The sequence below is a fragment of the Morone saxatilis genome, unplaced genomic scaffold (genome assembly GCF_004916995.1).
Source record: "Morone saxatilis isolate NCDOM2014 unplaced genomic scaffold, NCSU_SB_2.0 Contig11, whole genome shotgun sequence".
Lineage (NCBI taxonomy): Eukaryota > Metazoa > Chordata > Actinopteri > Moronidae > Morone > Morone saxatilis.
This window is the reverse complement of record NW_023339663.1, coordinates 2,144,268-2,169,055: the sequence shown is the minus strand read 5'-3', so window position 1 is coordinate 2,169,055 and position 24,788 is coordinate 2,144,268. Positions and strand designations below refer to the sequence as shown.

General features: G+C 40.1%; 3 protein-coding genes across 4 annotated transcripts in view; 1 reads left to right on the top strand and 2 right to left on the bottom strand.

The window, feature by feature from the left end:
• LOC118321092 (casein kinase II subunit alpha'-like) overlaps positions 1–9,714 on the top strand; it is a 10,923-nt gene extending 1,209 nt beyond the window's left edge. Inside the window, exons 2-13 of one of the 2 annotated variants that reach the window (XM_035652284.1) lie at positions 987–1,366; positions 2,639–2,750; positions 4,631–4,732; positions 4,888–4,938; positions 5,136–5,195; positions 5,790–5,873; positions 6,263–6,373; positions 6,486–6,587; positions 7,404–7,504; positions 8,264–8,412; positions 9,140–9,227; positions 9,636–9,714. In XM_035652284.1, coding sequence (XP_035508177.1) covers positions 987–1,366; positions 2,639–2,750; positions 4,631–4,732; positions 4,888–4,938; positions 5,136–5,195; positions 5,790–5,873; positions 6,263–6,373; positions 6,486–6,587; positions 7,404–7,504; positions 8,264–8,412; positions 9,140–9,213 — 1,326 coding nt within the window. In that variant the 3' untranslated portion in view covers positions 9,214–9,227; positions 9,636–9,714. The remainder of the gene's footprint in view (positions 1–986; positions 1,367–2,638; positions 2,751–4,630; positions 4,733–4,887; positions 4,939–5,135; positions 5,196–5,789; positions 5,874–6,262; positions 6,374–6,485; positions 6,588–7,403; positions 7,505–8,263; positions 8,413–9,139; positions 9,228–9,635) is intronic. The other variant, XM_035652285.1, reaches the window with a different exon arrangement.
• Positions 9,715–13,832: 4,118 nt separating this feature from the next.
• LOC118320861 (uncharacterized protein KIAA0895-like) lies at positions 13,833–23,076 on the bottom strand. The gene is given in 10 exon segments (XM_035651984.1): positions 13,833–13,900; positions 13,903–13,978; positions 17,806–17,903; positions 19,143–19,364; positions 19,367–19,440; positions 20,289–20,352; positions 20,355–20,437; positions 22,222–22,357; positions 22,518–22,716; positions 22,759–23,076. Coding segments are annotated over 10 exon segments (1,338 nt in total).
• A 147-nt stretch (positions 23,077–23,223) lies between these two features.
• Positions 23,224–24,788, bottom strand: part of LOC118320860 — a 5,703-nt gene continuing 4,138 nt past the window's right edge. Inside the window, 2 exon segments of the mRNA XM_035651983.1 lie at positions 23,224–23,368; positions 23,541–23,614. Coding sequence (XP_035507876.1) covers positions 23,224–23,368; positions 23,541–23,614 — 219 coding nt within the window.

The window sequence follows — 24,788 nt, the reverse complement described above, 5'->3', positions numbered from 1 at the left end:
AAAGTTATATTACATTATATTTCTAGTGATAGAAAACTAAACATTAACGTAAAATATTACAATATGCATTACTGTTTATTAGGAAGTATTATCACAGTAAGTTCTTCATTATCATTCACACATTAAACCTTTAGTCTCTTCGATTTGCACTCGGATTAATATTCCTATTAATTGTGCAGCTCTGTTGATGTTTTATCTAAATGAAGTCAAATATTCTGTCTCTCTTCACAAATACTCAAATGTATCAGAAATCTGCAGCTTTTAAAGGTTTTCTAAATAAAAAGACGTCTTTAAAGTGTCCATGTTGATAAAGTCAGAGGACAGCGTGTGTTTAATGAGATGAGGTCCGATGTGTTTTCACTTAAACCTGTTCTTATCTGTGAGTCTGAGACAGGACACACCGTAGCTGTTTGTTCTGTCTGACGGTGTTTAAAGCCTCGTAGTAGTACAGAGGTTTTTCAGGTTGGGCCGTAGTGGAGACGTGTTTCCTGTGTTTGTTAATGGGATGTAATATAAATGTAATCCAGGTTTAACAGGGACAGATCTTCTACAGCTGCTCGGATCTGGATGAAAAAACAGGGAAATTAAATGAGCTTTGTTTCAGTTTTCACGGTTTTTAAATGGATAAATCTGTTTGTTTTTATAAAGTCCCAGTTTGACAACTTAAAACTGACAACAGGGAATCGTACAAGCAGCTCTACGAGGATTAATTAACAGGAAATCTCTCTGCATCTGTTCTGATCAGACATGAAGACTTGATGCTTCAATACATGAAACTACTGTAAATAACGTTGATTAAATCCCCTTGAATTAAGAGGAATTCTGTATATTTTATTCAAATCTATTTAATTAATGGAGAAAACTAATCTTTAGATGACTCAGTGATGAAATGAATCGTTCCTCAGCCTGATTGTTGTCACATCCTTTATCTGTATTTCTGTCCTCTGTTCAGCCTCCTGTCTCTCTTCTCCCCTGTCGTCCTGCAGCTGGCGGGTCTCCATCCCATCCTGCCCATCAACATCCTGCTCAGGGGCTTCACACACTCCGTCATCGTCGCTCTGTCCGTCTGCACGACAGCTGCGTCAGACCGGCCTGACGCCTTTCATCAGAGGGCGCGAGCAGCCAAAGCCCATGGTAAGCACGGCACACAGATCTTAGAGCCGCATATTCTGGACAGTCGCTGCGTTGCCTTCCAGTGTCGAGCCAAGAAGTATTCAGAGGGAGGTGAAGGTCCTCGACACGGAGCCTTAAAGCTAGCGATGCCCGGATCCACGCCGGCCAGCAGCAAGGCTCGGGTGTACACCGATGTCAACACACAGAAGAACAGAGAGTACTGGGACTACGACGCACATGTGCCAAACTGGAGGTAAACGCCGCGATTTGAATCCGTCTCTTAACACAGAATGAAAACATCAGTGGAGAATTAGGGAAACAGCAAACAGTAAGTTTGTCTGAGCAGCAAAACAGTTTAATTCATTCATATAGTTTTAGTTTTTTCATTTAAATAGCCCAAATAAATGGCCTTCCTCACATTAATGCATGAAACTAACACAAATATACATGTTTCATTTGAGGTTCCACTGTTGCTCTTTGTCCTCGGCTCAGTCTGCTGATAACAACTCCTGATAACTAATAATGGTCTAACTGTAGTAGATGGAAACAAGAAATCATTCACATTTTCTGTTTCCAGTTTAATTTAAACAGTTTGTGGATTTGAATTGTTTAAACAGGTTTCATAACATCATTTAACTCTAAGACTGTATCCAGAAATCAGTGTGGAATAACTTCTGATTCCCTGAATGTACTTTAAATATTGATGTCTGACGCATTCAAGGCAAAATGAGGATTGTGATTTATTGGACGAGTTGACCTTTTCTGTTCTGTGTCGGTCTGATCAATAGAGACAGGAAATACATTTTATTTCAACAATATTCATCCAGATTGATCGTTTTACACAAACTTCCTGCAGTTATTGAGTTCACTGTTTGGGTTCATTGTTCAGGTTATCAGCTGTTCTCTGCTGTTATTGTTAAACATTGAATATAATATGAGACGGGTCGTTTACTCTGCTGTTGTTACAGTAATCAGAAGAAATTAAATTAGATTTCTTCCATCTTCTTTTCCTTCTGGTGAAGTTTTAGTATTTATATTGTCTCACCAGGTTAATGTTAAAGTGAAAACATGAACTTCTTCTCTTCTTCGTTTTATATGATTGTACATTAAATACTTAAATACTAAAAACAAGCAATCTGAAGCGATCTCCTCGATCTCTGATATTTGATTTGTGGCATTTTTTGACATTTGACCACCTAAAAACTTAATAGATTAATTGAATAAACAATTTAGAGATTAAAAGAGAATTAAAATGCTCATCAAATGTGATCCTCTGTCTTCAGGTATCTTCTAAAACCTAAAGATAATCAGTTTAATATGATTTAAATCCTCATGAAGAAGCTGCAACCAGAGCATGTTTGATTATTTCTTGCTCTATAAATGTTGTTGAATAATCGCTGCTAAATGAACTAATCAACTAATTGTTTTTAGCACGAGTCGTCTCTGATAATCCGACCAGTTGTGATCAGTGTGTCCTGAGTTGATTTTGTTTTAATTGCTGCTAATTGTTTCCGCTCTTTCTCAGCAATCAAGACAACTATCAGTTGGTGCGTAAATTGGGTAGAGGGAAGTACAGTGAAGTATTTGAGGCCATAAATGTGACCAACAATGAGAAGGTGGTGGTGAAAATCCTCAAGGTGAGCTTTTATATTTCTTTTTGTTCCTTTTGTTATGTCGTCTGTTCTTGCCTTTCTTCCATCTGACAGAGCTTTTCTCCAGCCCTCCTCTGGCCGTTGTTATCAGTGACCGTCTCCAGGTCTGACTCACACAGATGTTCTGCAGATGTGACATGAGTGGTGACTGTGCTCTCACTTTGTTTCCACTCTGTTGTCGAAGCGCAGGTTTTGTCGGCCGTCCTCCCACTCTCTCTGCTTCAGTCCCTCAGAGATTTAGAGAGAAGTTCCAGTTTCAATCAGCCATCTGTGATTGTGTTGACTCCCTCTGGTTTCCAGCACAACTTTAGTCTGTGCATTTGTTGAATTCTGATTAGTACGGATGGATAATGGTGTCCAAGACTAACTTCTGTCTGTTTTTAAAAAAACAATCAAAGCTCTGAAGCTCCACATCACGCTGCGGTGACATCTGCTGCTCAAATGCAAAAGGAAGATATAAAACCACCAACTCTGATTTAACTGATGTCTGTGACAGAAAATAAAAAGATTCTCTAACTTATTATAATGTGCCTTAGTATCACAGTTATTATTATAAAAATACTGAGCCATGATATTAAAAGAGTGTCTCGTCAGAAATGGGCTTCCATAGATGTCACACAGTTATTTTCTTTTTTCGTTTTTATTTCATACTTCTTCTCTTTCTCCAAATCAACACGATCTCTGAATATAGAAGAAAAACAATTTTCTGCAGGAAACTTTGAGTCTCTGCCTTCGACTGTCCACACAAACTAGTTCAAACCATCAGCTGTGCTTCCATAAACAGATTCTGATCTGATGAAACCGGCAAATTTCAAAACTACTTCCTCAGTTATGCAAAGAAGAAAATGTTTTTATGCTCGCTTGAGAGGATTTTTTGCCTTTTTTGAAGAAGATTTAATGTGTTGATGGAAGAAAGGAACATTTAACTCACACGACTGATCAGCTGACACAAATATTTCCATCCTGTTTTCTATATTGTTTGTCACTATTTGAGGTTCCACTGGCGTTCTTTAATCACGCCATCTTGTTGCTCTTCCTCTGCTTTTTCTGACTGGAACCAACTCCTAATAATCGCCCAACGTTAGTGCATCGAAATGAGCGATCATTCGCTTTTTGTTTTGCCGGTTTACTCGAAATTCAGTGAACATTTGAGATACGTGTTGATAGCTAGTGTTAGTTTAAAGTACGACAAGTTTACGTATAAACTTCTGGAAATAGTCGTTGAAATCATTTAATGACTATTTTGAACCAGGCTGTAACAGTATCATGAAGTCAGGCCCCACAACTAATCACAATATTATCAAAATCTCAATATGGCCACGTGCAATATCACAGAAGCTGCAACTGTTTGATTTTATTTTGATAAAGGTAAAATGTGTGACAGAACAGCATTATAATGAAAAGCTGTAGTTCTGGTCTACAAATGTTGTTCTCCAGATTTAAGAAAACATGTTTGTTCGGTTCATCTTCAGGATTTTAACACAGGAATTAAAATTAAAATGCAGAAATGATAATTCCCACAATAAAAAATCATAATATCTGTCAAAATAATCACAATTGGACATACATACAAAGTTTATGAGGTTAACTTAAAACTAATGCAGTCTAATACAACAGTCCTGCAACGAATCCTCCCTTCATGAAGGTTTTAATGTTCATTTTTTAATGAAACTGGGTTTTTTTTTAGGATTTGATTCAACTTTATGATCATTGTTGAGGCTGCAGTTTGAGTAATTTGCCTGTTACACTTCAGATATGTTGTTTTTTTACGTGTTTGAGTCTCACTTAGTTCTCCTTGCAGTAACAATCTCATCTTTCATTGATTTGAGCTTTTATTGAACGTGTGTCTTTATTTCCAACCTCAGCCCGTCAAGAAGAAGAAGATAAAACGGGAAATCAAAATTCTTGAAAACCTGCGTGGGGGAACCAACATCATCCGTCTGGTCGACACGGTCAAAGACCCGGTGGTGAGTCCCGCCGTCGCTCTGCTGCATGCGGGCATGCCAGCTGTGGTAATCCAGTCATGCGTGTAACTTTGTGCGTGTGTGTCCATGCAGTGATAATGATCTCCACCTACCTGCTGTTCTCCTCAGTTAAGCCTTGTGTTGTCCTCTCTTTGCAGTCCAGAACACCAGCGCTTGTCTTTGAGTGCATCAATAACACAGATTTTAAGGTACTTGAGTTTGGCCGACATCATACATGCAGAACTACCAGCAGAGTTACCATTCATGCAAAGGCATTGATATCCATTATTAATAACACGCATAACCCTCCGGTTAATGTTGTACATGCATAGAAAGCTGAACTGCTCACACTGTGTAACTAATGATTTGATGTTTTATACACGGACGTCTGCGTTTACTTCCACAGGAGCTTTACCAGAAGCTGACAGACTATGATATCCGTTACTACATGTATGAGCTGCTCAAGGTATTTATTTATTTATTGAATCACCACTAAAACACCTACTGTGAATGTGACAATTAAGTTGGTAGGGTTTGATTGATCTTCTGTGTAAGACTATTATTATTATTATTATTATTATTATTATTATTATTATTATAGGTTTGATTGGTATTTCATAAAAGATGTGATTAATCAAGTCATCAAAACAAAGGGATTAATTGATAAGTAAAATGATCAGTGTAGGTCGTCTTGGGTCCTGACAGCTCTCTGAAAGTGAAGCCTAAACGTCTGTAGCGCCCCCTGGTGGCTGACGGCAGTACAGCTCATAAAGCCTCCGTTAGCAGAATGGGGCAAACTAAACAAAGTACAACCTCAAAGAAATTGTTCCCAAAGATGGTTTTAGCTCATTCTTATCACACTGATGTTTGTTTTTCAAGTGTTCATTTTTCTGATAAGTTTTAATTATTTATTTGAAGCTATAAAAATGAGTTTCACATCATGATTGAGAGCTGATATCACGCCTCGTCAATATGTCGACGGTCCAGACTGACTGTGTGCAGATGATGTTTTATTATAGACTGGCTGCAGTGCTGAATGTGTCTCTGTCTCCTCTGTAAGGCTCTGGACTACTGTCACAGTATGGGCATCATGCACCGGGACGTGAAGCCCCACAACGTGATGATCGACCACCAGATGAGAAAGGTTTTTATAGTAAACATTTAGCAGCTTAAGAGCCAGATATTTTCCTCAGGAGTTGATGGAGACCAGAAATAAATAAAGCTTAAAAAGAGAGTAAATATTGAACTTATATTTGTCAGATGATGATCAGTGTTAACAGCTTGTTCTGCTGCCCCCGAGTGGCCAAAAGTAAATAAATTGATTCTGCCTTCGAACATTAATATTACAATCCATCACCATGATAATGAATCAATGATTTATCACAGCCTCCTGAGAACTACAGGCCTGCCTTATCTTGTCTAAATGTGTTGAATTGTTTGACTGTCACCTGTTTGTCTGGTTATTCCAGCCAGCAGCAGCAGTTATTCTGTATTATAAACCAGATTAATGAGTGTTTTCTCTCTGTGTCGCAGCTGCGTCTTATAGATTGGGGTTTGGCAGAATTTTACCATCCCGCTCAGGAATACAACGTCAGGGTGGCCTCCCGCTATTTCAAAGGGCCTGAGCTGCTAGTGGACTATCAGGTATTTATTGTGGGGAGGAAAACACACCTCCTTTAAGATTTGTTACAGTACAATCTGTATTTTAAATAATAATAATCTAATTTTGGTGTGTGATCTACTCTTTTATTCCCAGATGTATGACTATAGTTTGGACATGTGGAGTCTAGGCTGCATGTTGGCCAGCATGATCTTTCTGAAGGAACCGTTTTTTCATGGCCAGGACAACTACGACCAGGTAACCTCACTGCATCTGTTTGACAAACTGACTTACCTTAAAGTCTCAAATAGTGTTTAACATCAACTTTTAAAATTTAATTCACAAAAACGTAATGTAACATAACACACAGGACAGTAAACACACTCACACACACACACACATATATAAAGAACAATGGAAACAATCAAACCAACCCAAATACAACCAGAACATATCATCAGGCAAAAAAAACATCAACAATAAGAACAAATAATAAAGAACAGTAGACAATTAAATAATAGATAATAATAAAACAAATACTTAATCTTACTCACAGAAAACAAATATATGGAAAGTAGTCGCCTCTAAACATAGATACAAAAGAAGGAGATAGCTGTATTATATTTCAATAATTGATAATTACCAGCCTTCAGCTTCAGTAAATCTTTCCCAGTGTCTTTTAAGGTCGTTTCTTTTTCTAATATATCCTTCCGGAGTAAAATGGTATTTAATATTTGGTCATATTTTTAGTGTGAGGCCTGTTCTCTGATCAGCTCCTGTTACATTTCTGTTAGCAGCAATACGCTGTTCATACTTTTCAAATTAAAAGTCCTAAAGCATGGACAGAATCCCTTCAATTCCTAGCAGTGCTTTTATTTTGAAACATTTGCAGGACAAATAAAAATCGTTGAGAAGTGACAGAAATGTACATTATACAAGTAAAGCCTTGTTTTTTTCCCTCTGACCTTTAATTGTTAAAGGCAACCACGCCCTTGGCCATTATTTAACGTGTTGATTGTGATGAAACGTATCCGCAGTATGTGGCTGATTATTAAACGTGTCTCTGTTTTCCAGCTGGTCCGCATTGCTAAGGTCCTCGGCACCGATGAGCTCTTCGGCTACCTGCACAAATATCACATAGAACTGGACACTCGCTTCAAAGACCTGCTGGGACAGTGAGTATCAGATAATAAACAGGAACTTTATTCAAATGTATTCAAAACTGAAGAGATGTTTATGATGCAGGTAGAACAGTAACGTCTGTTGTAGAGTTGCAGATTCAGTTTAAGCCATAAAAGAGCCTGTTGCTGAACAGAGGCGGCGGTTCAGGGTTGTTTTTCCTCACCGACTCTGGAACCGGAAGTGAAACTGACAGAAAAGTCTTTGTCAATTTTATACCATGAAATAAGAATACCGTCTTTTATCTTCATATTTCAGTGTCTTAGTTGTTTGTCCAACGTTGCTGTAAACAAATTACATCACTGGTACTACAAGCATAGATCTCTTATCTCCACTTCCTAGTTACTTTCTGCTGTTTACAAGGTTCATTATTAGAAGGTAGGTCGGCTCAGTTTATGAAAGTTATTAAGGTTAAAATACCCTCTGATCCACAGTGTCAAACCAAACTGCATTCAAAAAACAGCTGTTTTAAGGCAGGCTCTTATTTTTACACAGCAAAAACTTTATTTCCACCGTCACTGAGACTCTTTACTGATTCTCTTCAACGTACAGTTACAATCTGCTCACATTTAATTTACTCACTAACAACATTAACTAACCTGTGATGAAATCAATGACACAAGACGGTGGAAACACTACTGCTTTTGTCCACAGGCGGCGCCAGAATCAACACAAAATGAAAGTTCCTCGTAGCTGCTTTAATTAAGAGTGAGAGCTGAGTTCAGTCGGAGTAAATGTTCGTCGTTTGTGTTCAGGCAAACACGGAAGCGTTGGGAGCAGTTCATCCAGTCGGAGAACCAGCACCTGGTGAGTCCGGAGGCTCTGGACCTGCTGGACAAGCTGCTGCGCTACGACCACCAACAGAGGCTGACTGCTGCCGAGGCCATGCAGCACCCATACTTCTGTTAGTGCCACACACTGCTCACACTGTCTGCAGTCAACAATGAACACTGTATTTAAACAGGTTGTTGGTGAAGAGTGTTCCTTTAAGGCCACATTAATGGGAGGTTTGTTTATTACAGATTATTATAAGGCCTCATAGTTAGAATAAAATAATCTCAGGTTTTGTCTTTTTGGATTTCGTAAAATGTAATATTAGCGGTGTAAAGATTTACTGATACGAGTCGGAAAGCAGTTTTACAGAGCAGCATCACATCTAAAGGAAGACATTTGGATTCTATAAGAAGTCTGTGAGACGGATTAAATCCAACGGTAGCGCCACAGATCGTAACACTCGCCTGGTGAGACGGTGCCGAGGAGTCTGGATGCTAATACAGCTAGCATGAGTAGGAACACGAGATATTAAACTCTATTCGTCTTCCATTTTGTTCCCATAAAGAAACATATACTCTCCTGGTATTTTATAAAATGTGTAATTGAAGGTCAGTAATTAGAATGGAAAATAAATAAAACAATTAAGAACTGTATCAGATCGAATCAAATCGTCCCTGAATCGTGTATCCGGGTTCTGTCGGAGATTCTGAACTGCTAACTTGAATGTTTAATTATTGTTGGTATGAAGAGAAAAGCAGCTCAGTTAACTGATGTTACACTTTAGTGTCGCAGTGGTTGGTTCACCTGAGACCTGCTTAAAGGTTAATAATTAATGGTTGTGTGTCGTCGTCCCTCAGATCCTGTGGTGAAGGAACACGCAAACGCCAACACAGACGGCACAAAGGCCATAAGCAGCTCCAATGCAACATGATAACCAGAGAGCAGGTAACAGATTCAGATTCTAACGATTTAACTGAGAGATTACAGATAGGTGTTTCTGTTATTCTGTCCACCCACCGGTTCATAGTGACAGAAACCTGAACCACCTTTATGTCCCAAATGTGTTCAGTCCATTTCAGACTGCATGTCAATTATTGATCCATTATTTAAGTTATTTATTTCAATGATTGATCCTTTTTTAGCTAATTATTTAATTATAGCTGCTGACTCTGTGGATATATTAGTTGAGCTACTCTACCCTACCATGTACTCCTGGCAGCAGCAGAAGTATCCCTGCAGTTGCCCCTGCAGTTGCCCCTGGTTGTGAATCCCCTCTCTGTTTAATACTCCTAACATTTCCACAGACGATCCGTATCTGAACTCTGTTTTTGTGTTTTCTTTCCGTCCGATCAGGAAGAATCTTTGTTACCTCAACTTGTGACCTTTTTCGTGGCAGAAACTTCTGCCTCCACACCAAATACTGGAGCAAGATGGTCAACTTTGCAGCATACACACAACACGCCACCGGATTAAACTTCTCCCAACAAAAACCCGGAGAATTGCGCTGCCTCCCGTCCGTGTCACAGTAAATCCTGATCTGAAATCAGACTGACCCCCCTCCTCTTCCTCCTCCTCCTCCTCTTCTCCTGCCTCCTCCCACCTCCTCCTCCTTCCTTCTTCATCCTCCTCCTGCTCCCGCCTCCTGCTCCCGACACTCCCCTCCAACCGTGTTTTTAATGAGAAAAATGGACTGTTGTTGGATCAGGTATAAGCCGTGTTGTGCTGTAAAGACGTTTTGTCCGTCATTAACGATGCTGTGGATGACCTGAGATCCCGGTTCCAGGATTTAGCACTGAGTGGCATTGGAGGCTTCTTTTCTGCTATGGATAGAACAAAAGCTAAATAATTGAAAAGAGAAATAAACCATTTTTATTTAAAGACTCCTGGTGTTGGGCTTTATTGTCTCGGCCACCAGTGTTACCCTATTATTACATGTGAAGTGGCTGCTTGTGAAAAAGGTCTGTTAATTTGGTTCTTCCATCCATTTTATGCTGCATTTCTTGCCCCAAGTCAAGTAATCTAATTAATTATAGCAGAATTTGTTCACATGTATACAGCTGGGAAGTACTAAAATTAAACTTTCATACTTTGGCTGTGAAACATTAAATTGTATGTGGTATTAAAAAGGTAAAACAGGATTTCTGCAGGTTTCAAGTCAAATTTAAGACTCTTTAAGATCAATATGAATGCAAATTTAAGAGTAAGAAATAATAAAGAGGTACCTGTGATTACATATAACAAAATAAAATGCATAAAAATAAAGTTTATAAACAAATAAGAACCAAATGTAGAAACTAACAGTTAAAGACAATGAATGAATGAAACAAGAACCTTTAATATGCAAGTTGACAGTAAAATGAGAGAAACTTTAAATTATTAACTGCAGAACTTTGTTTTTTAAACAGGTTTGATTTTATCACTATTTCAAAATAAGAGCGCACTGTTATTGAAGCTAAACTCATCCAGAATCAATGAATCGACCCTCAGACGAGCTGAAAGAATGAAACAGACCAGAGAGCTCGTTAAGTGTGTGTACTTTTTAATAAATAAACTGGAAAGTCAAGGTGTTTTTCCAGAACATAAAACACTTGTGCAACATTCGTGCGTTACAAATAGGTGCATTCGTTGAGGCGAATCCAGGCCGCGGTTGGTGAGGTCAGCAGACGACAACCTGCTCCAATTTAAAACGTCATCTGCTTACCAAAATGGCTGACATTGTAAACACAGCAGAGTGAATTTCAATTACACGTCCGGCTTCTGATCCAAGTATTTAAAATGCATCACAGAAGTAGAATTCACATTTAGTTTTTCTTTTAGGTTAAAAACTGGGACTACTGTTGCTGTTTAGTCCTTTTTTTTGTTGTGACCTGGTTTCTGCTCACAGACGGCTTGGCCCAAAATGAATGCCCTGACTGACATCTGAAGTCTTTAAGTGTCAAACACAGTAAAAAGCAGCCTACAAACACACGGCTAGCTACAGCTGATGAGCTTCTACACCCATCGAAGGCACGCCCACAACACCCCTGCTGGTCCTCCTCCGCCGGCGAGGAACGACAAAGACCGGCCGCTTCTCAAACAACCCGACAGTGTTTTCATTTTTTTTTTTTTAAATGCCACTTTGGCACTTTATCTACATGTTAGAGGAATAGTTTGATACTTTGGGGACTTTGCTTTCTTGCAGAGAGTTAGATGAGAAGATCAAAACCACTCTAAATACGGCTGGAAACGGGGAAACTGCTAACCTGGTTCTGTCCAAACTGTGTGTGGGATTACTTCGAGTCCTGTCAGCTTAACGTCGCACAGCAGTTTAAAGATAATGGCAGCAGATTTACCGTTGCAGTTACTGGTAATTTCTGATTTCAGACGGAGGTAGACAAAAGCAACTTCTCACTTATAACCAGCAACTTGTGAAAACAGCTAAGTGAGCTAAGGTTATTTCTATAAACTGGTTAAAAACTGTGTCTGGCTTTTTAATGACTCTTTAAAACGAGAGTCCTATAAAAAGTGTTAATGCACTCGATGGCTACATACATTATATAGTGCTAAAATACTAAATACTAAAGAAACTTATTAATATTAATAGTGTTATCAGTAAGAAAAATGTAAAATCAGACTTATTTTGTTAACAAAACCCATTTGGCTGCTTATCTTACTGATCTTACAGGTTGTTACATACACATGTTGTATGTATGTGTTTGGCAAACGTAACTTTGGTTACTAGTTTGGCTGCGATTAAAAAGAATAAAGATTAGCATTACCTCTAATAGCATCCAGGTCTGTCTTCCACACAGTGCTGATCACAACCTTTAACCCGTCTCACTAGTTTAATTAGTTAATTACGTGCTCCTTGGCTCTGGAAGTAATTCTCAGTTAAGTACTGTAACTGTTTTGGTCTCTGTAGTTAATTTACATGTTCACGAGTGTACGAGGGGTGAATATATATAACTCACCTGTTTAAATTATATTACGGCCTAAAATCATGAACAATTAAACCGTGGCCTCTGAGGGACAAACACTGACTACTGTTTGTTCTTATTCTGAAAAAGACAATATTTCTACTGAAGTGTTCACGACGTCTAATAATAATTATTCCACTATTATTCCCGTAAACTGTTAATAACTTTCTGAATTTCCCTCCTTTTTAAACTGTTGCTCAGTTTTCCACCAATGGCGCCTCGACCGTGCGAACGCAGCCTCTCTCTTTTATTCGCTCAACCACCTTCTTCATATCCAAACCTTTCACAATGTTTCCGACCAGACTTTTCTTTCCTGCATGCATCTTTACTGCAGCTTTGTAAACTGTTGGCTAGTTGGTTTGTTTACAACACAGAGCTGTGTTTTTTACAGTTTGGACAGTCGTTATGCTGCTTCCCTCTTTCTGGTCTCTATTCCGGCTTCAGCTACAAATAGAAAATTCAGGAAGTCCTGAATTACGAGCAGTCGAAATGAACTGAAGATGAACACAGTAACAGCTGATATGAACAACAGCTCTGAACGTTTTGTGTATTTTGAAGCGCTGTCAAGTTTGTCCTGAATCATTAATAACTTAAAGCAGATATGTGCAACAAGCTGCTGCTGTCAGAAATCTAAGAACCCTTTCATTAAATTATTAATCAGAGATAATTCCTGTTCCTGTCTGTTGTGGAAATGCTGACCGTCACATTCATCCAGCCCCCCCCAATCTCCCATAAGCCCTGAATGTCACCCAGTCTCATCCGGCCCCTTCAGTTACAGATATAACGGAGAGATTATGAGAGTGGCTTCAACCTTCTCATCTACCTTCCTGCAAGAGAGCGAATGAACTATTTCCTTTAACGCTGCGAGAGAAAGTTTGGTTGCTGCAGAGGAGGGGGGGGGCTCTGGGACGGGTCACATCACAGTAGCATATTGATATCAAAAGACCACCAAGGACACCGTTAAGACAAGAACCAACGCGGCTGAGGATCTAATTAATAACACTGATATTTTAAAACCCCCCGGGGGAAGTTCTCCTGACCGAGTCCACTGGCACTTAATACGTCTTAAAAGGATTCACGGTCTCAGTTCCGACTTCCTCCGGGTTTGGAAATGTCCTTGGTGCCCTTTTTGAAATGCGAACAATCTAAGGCATAAAAACAAAAACGGTATAAAGCTAATACCAGAGACATTCAGTTGTTCTCTCAACGTAACAAAAACTTAAATAATTGCATAAATAAAGCGAGTGATTATGAATCCGCACACGAGCGGCGTACAGGCTGATTATGTATGACACTACATATATAATGTTGGTTACATCGTAGAGTTGCAGTATTGAGGTAACTTCATAGTAAGGGGGGGGCGGGGGGGGGCACATGAACTGTACTGGGCTCTGTGTGGGAGCCGCATGCATTCGACAAAAGTGAAAATGTAAGATAGAGGTGTTAGTGTGCTGCGTCCCTTTCTGTTCGCATCCTTCAAGTTTTACATACAAAATAATGGCCGAAGTAAAGCGCCGATAATGACCTGGTGTTTGCGTGACATTAATACAGTCTGTGTACGGGAGGGGGGGGTAGATCAGGGCAGCAGGTTCACTCAGCGCAGAGTCCGTCCAGCGTCGTTGACGGCGACCATGTGATCCAGATGTTGCCGGTAGCCGTCCTGTCTCGCATGAAGTGAGGGATTCTGGTCGAGGAAACACGGCCAGATGGCGAAGCCTCTCCACGGTCTTCAAAAGACACCTGCGGAGGGAAAGGATATAACATGTACAACAGAAATCTGTGAATGCACAATGGCCACAGTTCACATCATTGTGTGCCGTAATGAAAACTGTCTGTCTGCACAACAATAAACCACAAGCTGCGTTCTAGTGGCGATAAGATCAGTGAGCGGTGTTAATGTGACTCGCAAACGTTTTACTGAACACGTAGGTTGATGTGTTGATCTTATACGATCTCTTTTCCTTCCTCTGGGTGACCACACTTGACTTTACCATCATCAACTGAACCTTTGTGCACCTGGTCTGTGGTGCAAAGTGAGACTTCTGCACATCTCATTAGCCGAATATGTCGCTTCATTTACTGTAGGCAGGAACACCTCCTTAACCCGGTACAGAACATTTTACTGTGAATGTTTATGATCAGATTAGATTTTACGATTTACACATTTATGTGGTTCGGAGACACAGAATAGACACACAAACACACACATATTTGTCTCTCTATACTTATATATGCTCTATACCCTCATTTACTTAATGCTTTTGCTAATCTTAACCTTAAACATCATAATTAAATATGTCTTAACCCCTCATAATACCTTTCCATCGAAGTATGTATGATGGAATTGATATTCACCTTTTTAGCCGACTCAACACCAACTCATCAACACCCAGCTTGACCCATATTTCGTTAATCTAGGGTCAGTAAATCTCATTTAAACGAAATTATATCGCATTTTTCTGTTCAGCTACAAATCTGAATAATTTTGACTATAGTTAATATAATAGGAATACATGTTTTACATTTTTTTAAATGGAGACACATAATCACACCTGTTGTCCTCTTCTGGTTTGACTGTTTATGAAGCACAACATATAAATTATCACCCAATTCTGTGTTTAACCTTTTTAGTCAACCTTATTCCAACTCATTACCACAAGTTTCTCCCTTCATTTTGGAATTCGTGGCCAATAAACTAAACTGTAAACTAAATTATAAATTATTATGGATTATCAGACTGGTTTATGTCAAATATTAGCCAGGACATCCTCAGCTCAGTATAGACTGACTGATGCAATTTAGGAGCAAAAAAACATTTTGATATTGAAGAGTGAACATTTATTTCCCTAAACCTTGAGCAGTTTCAACTTTACAAAACTTAAACATTTTAGAATAATTTTGGAAATCATTTTAATTACAAATTTGAAAACAAAAAAAAAACAATCCCAGCTTGTTTGCATGCGTGTGTGTGTGCTCTGTGGTGTGTGTGTGTCTGTGTGTGTGTTGTGTGTGGGTGTCTGTGTGTGTGTGTGTTTGTACAGTGTAACCCAATGACCCTTCTGGGGTCAATCCCGGTGGGGAAGAACACAAGTGTTCTAAAACTCAATCAAACACCCAAAATTCAGTGAAAGTGGTCAAAATTTGTTTTATGTGGAGCTCCCATACCATGAATCCTTCCATGTTATTTTAGTGAAATTAGATGAAAAAATGTATAAATATATTTATAAACGTAAACAACATTGAAACATTATGAGGGTTAAGTATAATTCCTAGACTCCAGGCACAATCGACCCACAAGAAGCATCACTGCTAACATCAAACTGTTGCTGTCGGTTGTTGTCTCTGTTTAGAAACCAAATAAAGTGCTGATCATAAAATAATTCTGTCGCTGCAGGGTTTTAACTTTCATGGAGTTTTGTGAACTTCATTTATTACAAAGTTCTATGAAACACAATTTCATTAGAAGAAATGATGAGTTGTCGGAATCATGACACTTTAAATTTAGTTATCTGTGACCTACAGTAAATAAACACAAATAAAAGGGGGAATGGGGCTTTTTGTTTGGGGCATACTGATGGCAGCATTTATGAACACAGCCCTTGCCTCTCTCATAATCATCTCTGGTTATAAGTTAAAGGTATGTTCTCAGATCAAACTGATCAAGAAGAGCTGCAGCATGTTGCGTCTCACCCACTCACCCTGGTGGTTTTCTTAGAATTGCTTCTCACATATATAAAACATGAGAAGGTGGAAAAAGCCATCAGACGCATTCACAGCAGATCACTTGAGACACGTCAGTTCTACACTGAAGACAGCATGAAGACGCTCGGCTTTGCAGTGGGACTCCTGCTGCTGTTCACCGTTTCCTACTGCACTGACGTACGTAAGTCTGTCACTCTACTTTCTGAACCAGACTGGGGATTAATTACATTTGGGGGGGGGGTCTCTTTTTCTGGATTTTTGTTACATTATTTAATTTTATTATACCATTACCTCAAGGATACCACATGCATAACTATATTAACTATATTAAAAGTAGGGATGCACCGATTTGGGCTGATACCCATGTTTAAAATAACAATTAGGCAATTTTAACTTTTTTTTGTCATTTATTAACAAACTACAAAGAAAGGCATAATGTCTGCGCTGCTGCTGTACGGACAACATCGGTACTTGCATGCAATTTGTGCTGGAAAACTGAGATTTTCTCCAGTAACGCAATATTTAGCCAGCTAGAAACTGATGCGACACAACAGATAAAAATCAGCCGCTGACATCGACTGATTTTGGTGCGTCCCTAAATGTGATAAAACTATTTGACTGTTGATTCTGAGTGTTAATGGCTATGTAATGAGGACCATAACCACAACTGTACAGATTTCAAGAGTTTCCTCAGTGCATTTAACCGCCTCCAGGTCTTTAAAAAACCTTTTGGGCTTTTCAGACTTTCTATACGCAGTAAAATGTTCTGTTACATTTGGAAACTCTGGACCGTTAATAGCATTTGTCCTGTTTGTGCTTTTGACTGTATTTTGTGTTTTTATCTTTATTTATTAAGATATTATTATTTTTATGTTCCGTTTTGGGTTTTTTGTTGGTGACGTCTTGTAACACTTATTACTTCTGTTTTGTGTTTATGCATTTAAATTTAATTAAGGACAAATAAAAAGTGTTGGGTCTTATTATTATATAAGGTTAATGCTAGACATCTCCGTACTGAGGAGAGGTAACAAAATGTTCTGTAAGTCAGTTAGGGCGTAGTATGTGCATAACTGCTCACAGTGTATTGACAAAGGAAGTTAACAATGAGAAAAGGGGAAGAAATGCACAAGCGATTAATCGCAGAAAATCAAAAGTAATCAAAAAATACGCAAAATTCAATAATTAATTCAAAAGTAGTGTATTGCCCACTTCTATTTTAAAAGTACTGCTATATGAAAAAGTGCATAAAATTTGGTTTGCACTTATACTATATAACTAACGCGTTAATTGCCCAACCTTAAATCATAATATTATATAATATTAAAAGTTCACATCAACACAGAAGAGTCCCATCTTCTGGATCCTGTAATTATTATATAATTTATAATTGTTTTAGACTTATAATCTTACCGATGCCTGATTTTAAATTACCCCCGCCCCCCCCCCCCCCCGCATCAAATGAATTTTGACTCTTAATACTATAATAATAAATCATACTCTACTCAGTTTACATTATACAGAGTATTTTACAGTGTCCAGTGGTGGTGACACAATCAGAGCTCCGATATTGATGTTTTCTGTACCTAAAACGCCCTGTAGGGGGCAGAAGCTGCTATTAAATTACCTTACAGAACAATCAGAGATATTTAAATGTTCTGTAGTTATCTTTACAACCTCACTGTGTCGGTTTTATGTTCTTCTTCCTGTTTGATTATTCCCATTATTCTGCATTTTATGGTATTTTGTTTTTATCTAAAACTCGAGAGCCGCTATGACAATAAAGTTTCCTTCCGTCAGCTTGTAAACGTACAGCAGGGTTTGTATATTGGTGATAAAGGCTCTGATTGGACGGCGTCGACACTGACCTTTCCCAAAGAGGTCAACATCTTGAAGTCGATGGTCCTTCGGTGCCGAAGGATTCGGAGGATCCCGTCCAGGTAGACCTGGTCTTTACTGAAGCAGCCTGGGACAGAAACACAGCACAAACAGAGCGTAAGAATAAAAGCACCTCTGTAAAGTTATTATTCTCTAATAAAACGGTTGGTTGACGGGGAGGACGAGTTCTTCTCACTTTCAAATAAATAGTGAATTTACTGTCCACCTGCTGCCATTTTCATAATAATGCATTATTGTTTATTATTAAGTTGACCTGTACAGTCTAATCCTCAGTCAGCGTTTCCCAAACCTTTTTACTGGGAACTCAAACACAAATTTAGCACATAAATAAACATTATTGACTATTTTTACTGCCGTTTCTGCGTCATATTGTCTTGAACAGGTAAAGCGGCCATTTTGAAGAGATGAAGGTTTTATGAATGTATTATTGAAAACAGACGTTAAATACTGTAAATAAGACCTTAAGAGGAGTTACTGTAACAGGCCTTCTCATTGTTCTTATTTACTCAACTTTACACACATTTTGAACTGAATTTAACTTTACTTCAATAGGTTCTGTTTTGTTATTTTTTTATTTTATGAGACAAAATGTCCATTTAGGAAAAATGAAGGCTCTCGATTTTTAACCCCATCAGTCAAACAATGAACAAAGTGCATTTAGTAAATTGAATTCAGATAAAATCTCCTGTGAGCTGCTCTCAGATCAGATCTTCACCATCCACTGACTCTTTAAGTCCAGACTCAAAACCTTTTATTCTCTAACCTCTGCTGATCTCTCGTCTGTGTTGTGTATCTGTACCTGTCTGTGTTTCTTTATATATTTGTGTTTCTCTTAATACGGATGTTTTTAAATATCCTTAATAAATAAATCTGCCTTTTTCTACCTTTACAAAGTGTATAATGTTTAGTTTGTGTTGGTGTGTTTATTACTGAAGTCGTAAAAGGTAAAGGTGTTAAAGCCTCTATTACAAACGAAACCTGCACTTCATCACTTTCTGCTCTTTTTAAAGACATTCAAGTTTGTCTGCAACACATCTGTACGTTTATTCACTGAAAGCTTCAATTAAGCTAATTAAGACAAACAGTAAATGAACCGGCTTCACATGTCGGCTGTAATACTTTTGATATTTTTTATTGTTTGTTTAGATACGCGTGATACATGCTCACCAGCATCCAGTGCTGTTTACAGAGATACGAGATAATGTTTGCTTCTAAAGAAACATTACACAGTACTGAGAGTACAGGATACGTAGTGTGCGTGTGTGTGTGTGTTGTGTGTGTTGTGTGTGTGTGTGTGTGTACTCACCGGGCTGCGAGGTGTCCGTCTGTCCCTCCTTGGCTCGCAGGCAGTACTCCCAGCGGACGTCCGGGTCCTGGACGAAGCGAGCGATGTGGCTGAAGAGCTGGCTGAAGCTCATGCTGGTGGCGTGTACACCGTGTAGTAGAGCAGAGCCGCTCGCCCACAGGTAGGGCTGTTTCCGTAGCAACACGCTGTGCAGGCTGGCCAGGCCCTCCTCCGTGGGATTGGCGGTTTGAGGCCGAACTGCTTCCTGCCATCGGCGGTGGCCCACGGCTGCAGGTTGTTGTTCACCCCTCGCAGGTATGTGTGCCTGAGGAGAGGACGGACGGCAATCAAATAAATAAAATAATCAATAAATAAAACAAAATTCAATCAATTATTGTTCAGCGGCACAAACTATACACATTCTGTAAATGTTATTGTGTTTTATTCTGTCTTAACTGATATTATTTAATAATTTAATCAAATGTTATTGGAATAAAGTTTTATGATTTAAGGTTATTTTTGTCAAATGTAATTGAAATCTCTTTTTTTAAACAAAGTTTAAGGTCAGATATTTCTTTTAAGAGAAATAGTTTTTTTAGACAATATGATAATTAAAGAAGAATAACATCTTTTATTTATAGAGAACCTTTAAAAATCAATGTTACAGAGTGCTTCACAAAAAAAAAGGATTGAGTTATAAAACATCAATTTAAAAAGAAAAACATTAGAATTAGGTAGCCCGCCTAAAGCATACCCTGCTTTATGGTCTGTTTGACTCTAAAATGGGACCATCAGTTACTAAATGAACATCATGCTGTATGGAAGAAGACTGAAACTAGAGACTGAGACCAGAAACTCATCAGGAAACTGGTTTACTGAGCTCATCAATCAACTGAGAAGTCGACTCATTTCCCATAAGACTGAATGGTATCAGAGTGTTATTGCAACCAGATGGAGCTGCCCCTGCTGGTTGTTACAGAGAATGCAGGTTTATAGACATTTGTCCTGTTTATAAAACATCCACCTGCTCTTCAATCTCTGAGTTTTAGTCCAGATCTTAATTAAATGTACGCTCACTGTGGATAACGGACCTAACCCCTAAGACTGTTAGCTGATGATGATGATAGATGATGATGATGATGATATGATGATGATGATGATCGAGATGAAGTGAAGATTACCTATCCTCGTGTCTCAAGCATCCCCTCCAGCCAGTGCTGCCGAGCTCCCCCAGGTTGATGGTCAGAGTGGGACGACAGCTCTCCACCACCATCACCCACGCCTGAGACAGCAGCTCGTCAGACGAGCCCAACAACCTGGAACACACAGACAGACGTCACCGTCACTCCTGGGACAGAGCGCCACCCTCACACCGCACCGCTGGGACAGAGCGCCACCCGTCCATTTTTTTTTTTTTTTGCTGGGAGAGCCGCACCCGTCCCAACCGCCTGGGACAGAGCGCCACCTGTCCCAGTTGTTCCCGGTAACTTAAGAGCTCTCGAGACATTCCTGCTGACTTGCTGAGAATTACCACAGTTCATAGTGTTGTGACATTAAACAGTAACAGAACAAACAGGAGTGGTACAAGAAAAAAAAAAAGACTGCGAGGAAGTAAAATGATTATTTTGTTTCCCGTTGACCTCGAGCTCTCGAGCTTATTACCAGCTGACGTCAACTACAGTTCTGTGGAGGGTTAAGTTCTAAAGGTGGAGACGGGGATTGAGCCAAAGTGTCACATGTGTTCGGTGCTCGTGTTTTCCTCCTCTCCTCCCTCTCTCTCCCTTCTCCCTCCCTCCTCAGGTGCTCCTATCGGGCTGATTGGTTGGTTCTCTCTCTCTCTCTCCGTCTCTTCCTGTATTCTCTCTCTCTCTCTTTCTCTTTCCTCTTCTCTTTCTCTCTGTTTAACTTTTTGTTTTTACTCTTTGAGGACGGTCGTCCAGCTTTTGTGTGGATTTGGCATGTATATAATTAAAATCCTCTTCCTCGTGTATCGCTTATTGGGTCAATTTATTTTAAATGCAGCTGTGTTTGGGACCTCAATGCTGTCCGCGCGAGCGGAAGGTCACTGAACTAGAACTGGATGACTGGATGACACTGGATGAACTGGATGAACTGGATGTAATACAACACACACAGCTTTCAGGATCTTGGGGTTTGTGTTTCTTGAGGTTTTTTTTTTACAGTTTTTGTTAGACAGATGATCTGTGTGTCAGGTATGACCCAACACATCATAGGGTTCCACTGTTTGTAAGAGTCATTTCAAGGAGTTTTTCTTGACATGTTAGGTATCAGTTAACTGCTTACAAATGTTAAATAGTAATTTACCAGAAGGCTGTATGTTCCGCTGCGTACTCTCCAGTGAATGACAACATTTCACTACAGCTTTCCTCCACCTAAGCCCCTAAAATGTTAAATATAAGTAGAATTTAATTCTGGTATTTTACAGAAAAGTCACCTTCTAAATCTTTAATCAGTCATTAACCAATTAAAACAGAACAGAATATTTGGTCATTTTAACACAAACTCCAGGTTTCTGTGACTGGAAACTAGTTCTAAACTTCCAGGTTTTTCCAGCTGATTTGATGACTCGGAGTATCAGGACATTGAGGACAATCTGAAGGTTTATTATTATCTTTATTTATTCCTTTATTATATTTATTTTCCCCCTTCTCACTGTTTATGTATTGTTTGTTGTTTAAGGTCACGCCTGCGTGCTTTATTGTATTGAGCGTGTTTTGTAAAATACAAGCCGAGGTTATTCGAGTTACTTCTGCTTTATTTTTAACTTTTTCTGCCTCCTGTGTTTTCTGTTCTGTCAACTGTCGGCAGATTAACACAATCAATTTCTCCTCAAGAGACTTTTCCACAGAGAACACAAGAAGATGAAACTAGAGATGAGAACAGACAGGAACAGGAAACTGTTTACTGAGCTCATAAATCAACTGAGAAGTCGACTCATTTCTCCATAAGGACTGAATGGAATCAGTGTGTTAATTGCAACCAGTGTAGCATGCCCCTGCTGGCTGTTACAGAGAATGAGGTTTGAACTAAAGCTGGTTATGACTTGTCGTGTTGTTGATGATGGTCGGCTCTAACCAACCTCTCACGCAGCTTCCTTCTGCAGATATTGCGTACGGCCCCAGATTGCACTTTTCGGGAGGACGCTGCCGGCCGTCCTTTCCTCGAAGTTTCTAGGAGCCGAACTTCCTCAGGTGACGCACTCCATATTCCAACGCCTGCAGGACACGGAAACATCACCATCATCACATCACCATCATCACAATCAATCATATAACCATCATGACATCACCGATCATCAACCGTCACCCATCATCATCACCATCATATCACCATCATCGTTGTCGTGTGACTCTCAGGTGAATCTGCGTGACGTACCTGTTCGAGGAAGAGTAACGTCCTCCCGGTAACTTCTCCAGCACGCTCCCTCCGGCTCGGGCTGCAGGTTACTCGAACTGCGGCTGTACTTGTAGTCGGACTTGGAAGAAGGTTTTTTCTCGTGCTCCCAGGTTGAGCGGCCTGAGGGGAGAGCAGGCAGGCCGAGCGGCTCGGGCGGGCCGCGCTCCCACGCCCTTCGCTATGTGAGGGAGGGACTGCGCGGTCGCCATTCTGCCCCTGCCGGCCCGCAGCCCCCGGGAGTCGTTGCGGAGCAGAGGTGCTCTCGCTGCGGCGCATTCCAGCGCGGCGCCGAGGCTGGGGCTGGTGATGCTGCGAGCAGGCGGCGAGGGGCGGCCGACCCGCCTGCGCCAAGGGGCTGCACGATTCCGCCTGTCCGCCATCTGCTCCTGAGACCCTCGAGCCCTGGGGCGTCATTCCAGGCTGAGGGGAAGGCGGAGAGGCCGTCGGGCGTGGGCCAACCGCCTTTGGCGTGGTGGCCGCCGCTTTGGGCGTGCGCTGCCAGCCTTTTGGGGCTGCGCCGCCTTTGGACGACCTCCATGTCTGCTACCTGGCCTGCTGTTGGACTGCTGGGAGCCCGTTGTGGGACCACCTTCCCTTCTTGGCGCGCGTCTCTTGGCGCGTCTGGGCGTCGTCGCGGCCCTTCTAGGTGGATCTGCTCGGAATCCGGCTCCCTGCGCTTTCACCCTCAACCTGATCCTGAAGACTTTTCACTTAGTCCAACACCATCAACACAAGCCGCAACGCTCCCCGCCTCCACCTGCCCCGCCTCCGGCCCGGCGGCGGCAGAACGGGAGATTTTACTGCTGGCATTGCTGCGCGGCTGATTAGATCTAGAGTTCAGACCCCAGTCACAGTTGCTGGTGGAGACTACACCAAGCTCCCATCAGCTCTGAGAGTTAACTTAATCAACTGTTTGAGTCCACAAGAGACAGAAACAGTTCTCAGTGAATCACACAGAACAAATCAGTTCAACCGTTAACCACGAACAAGCAAAACTGTTACCCGCTGGCAGCGACTTCTGGGGACTGATTGGTAGATTTAATCGGGGGTCCGCTCATCATCCGCGGCGGCTCAGACTGACGGCGGATTACCGGTTCAGGGTGCAGCGGAGGTAGCGGTTCAGGGTGGCAGCGGGTACCGGTTCAGGGTGCAGGCGGGTAGCGGCATTCAGGGTGCAGCGGGTACCGGTTCAGGGGTGCAGCGGTAGCGGTTCAGGGTGCAGGCGGGCGAGGAAGCGGCATTATGTGTTGGAAGATATGACGCGTTACGCCGGAACGCCGCGCCGGACGTTTCGTCGTTGCGTCATTACGTACAACGAGCTGGGGGCCGGAAATGATCAAAGCGAAGGGTCTAAATAATATAATTGTTTATTTATTGTTATTTACGTTTTTTAATATATATTGTTTGTATTTGTTTGTTTTTTTTAAAAAAGAATAATTTAATTTATCAATGAATTGTTTTGTGTTCATTTCTGTTACTGATATTATAAATTTTGTTATTGTCACCGTTGCCGTGACTATTGTTATTTGTTTTCTTTAATAAAATGTAATTCTAGATTCCTGCTGAAAGTGTAAGAACGGGTTGGGTTTTAAATTAAAGTTATTGGGGGAAAATAGATCAATAAAGTATACAGCTGTCTTAAAAATATTAAATCTGATTTAATCCATAATATACCAGTTACTTTTCCTCCAGTTTATTATAAATTAGGAGTAACTTTAAAAAAAGGCTAATTATTTCTTATTAATAATAATTAATAAATTAACTTTATTTATATCCACATTTTAAAAAGCAGAATTTTACAAAGTGGGCTCTGTAGTAACGGAAAGCCGAGGCGGCATAGTGCAATCTTACCGGTAGCTACAGAAAGCCGTCGTGGCAAAGCAAGCAACCATTATTCGAATAGATTTGTTTCAGGAATGAAACGATCTTTGTTATATCAAGATAACAAAGATAATAACGTCGTTATCACAATATCACGCAAATGCAAATAAAAAAAAAGAAGAAATCCATGGCTGTTCTCCGGCTTCCGTAGATTCCCTACTGTAGGCGAGGCTTGAATACACAAATATAATTAAATATAAATCGCAATAATGAATACCAAATTACAAAAATGTAAGATAAATATTCAGCGCATGAAAATAAATGAAAATATATATTCCATATGTATTGTTTTGATGATAAAAGTTAGTTTGTCTTTAGACCATGATTCTTATAAATAAATTCAATCTGATGTGGCTGAACATTGTCTTG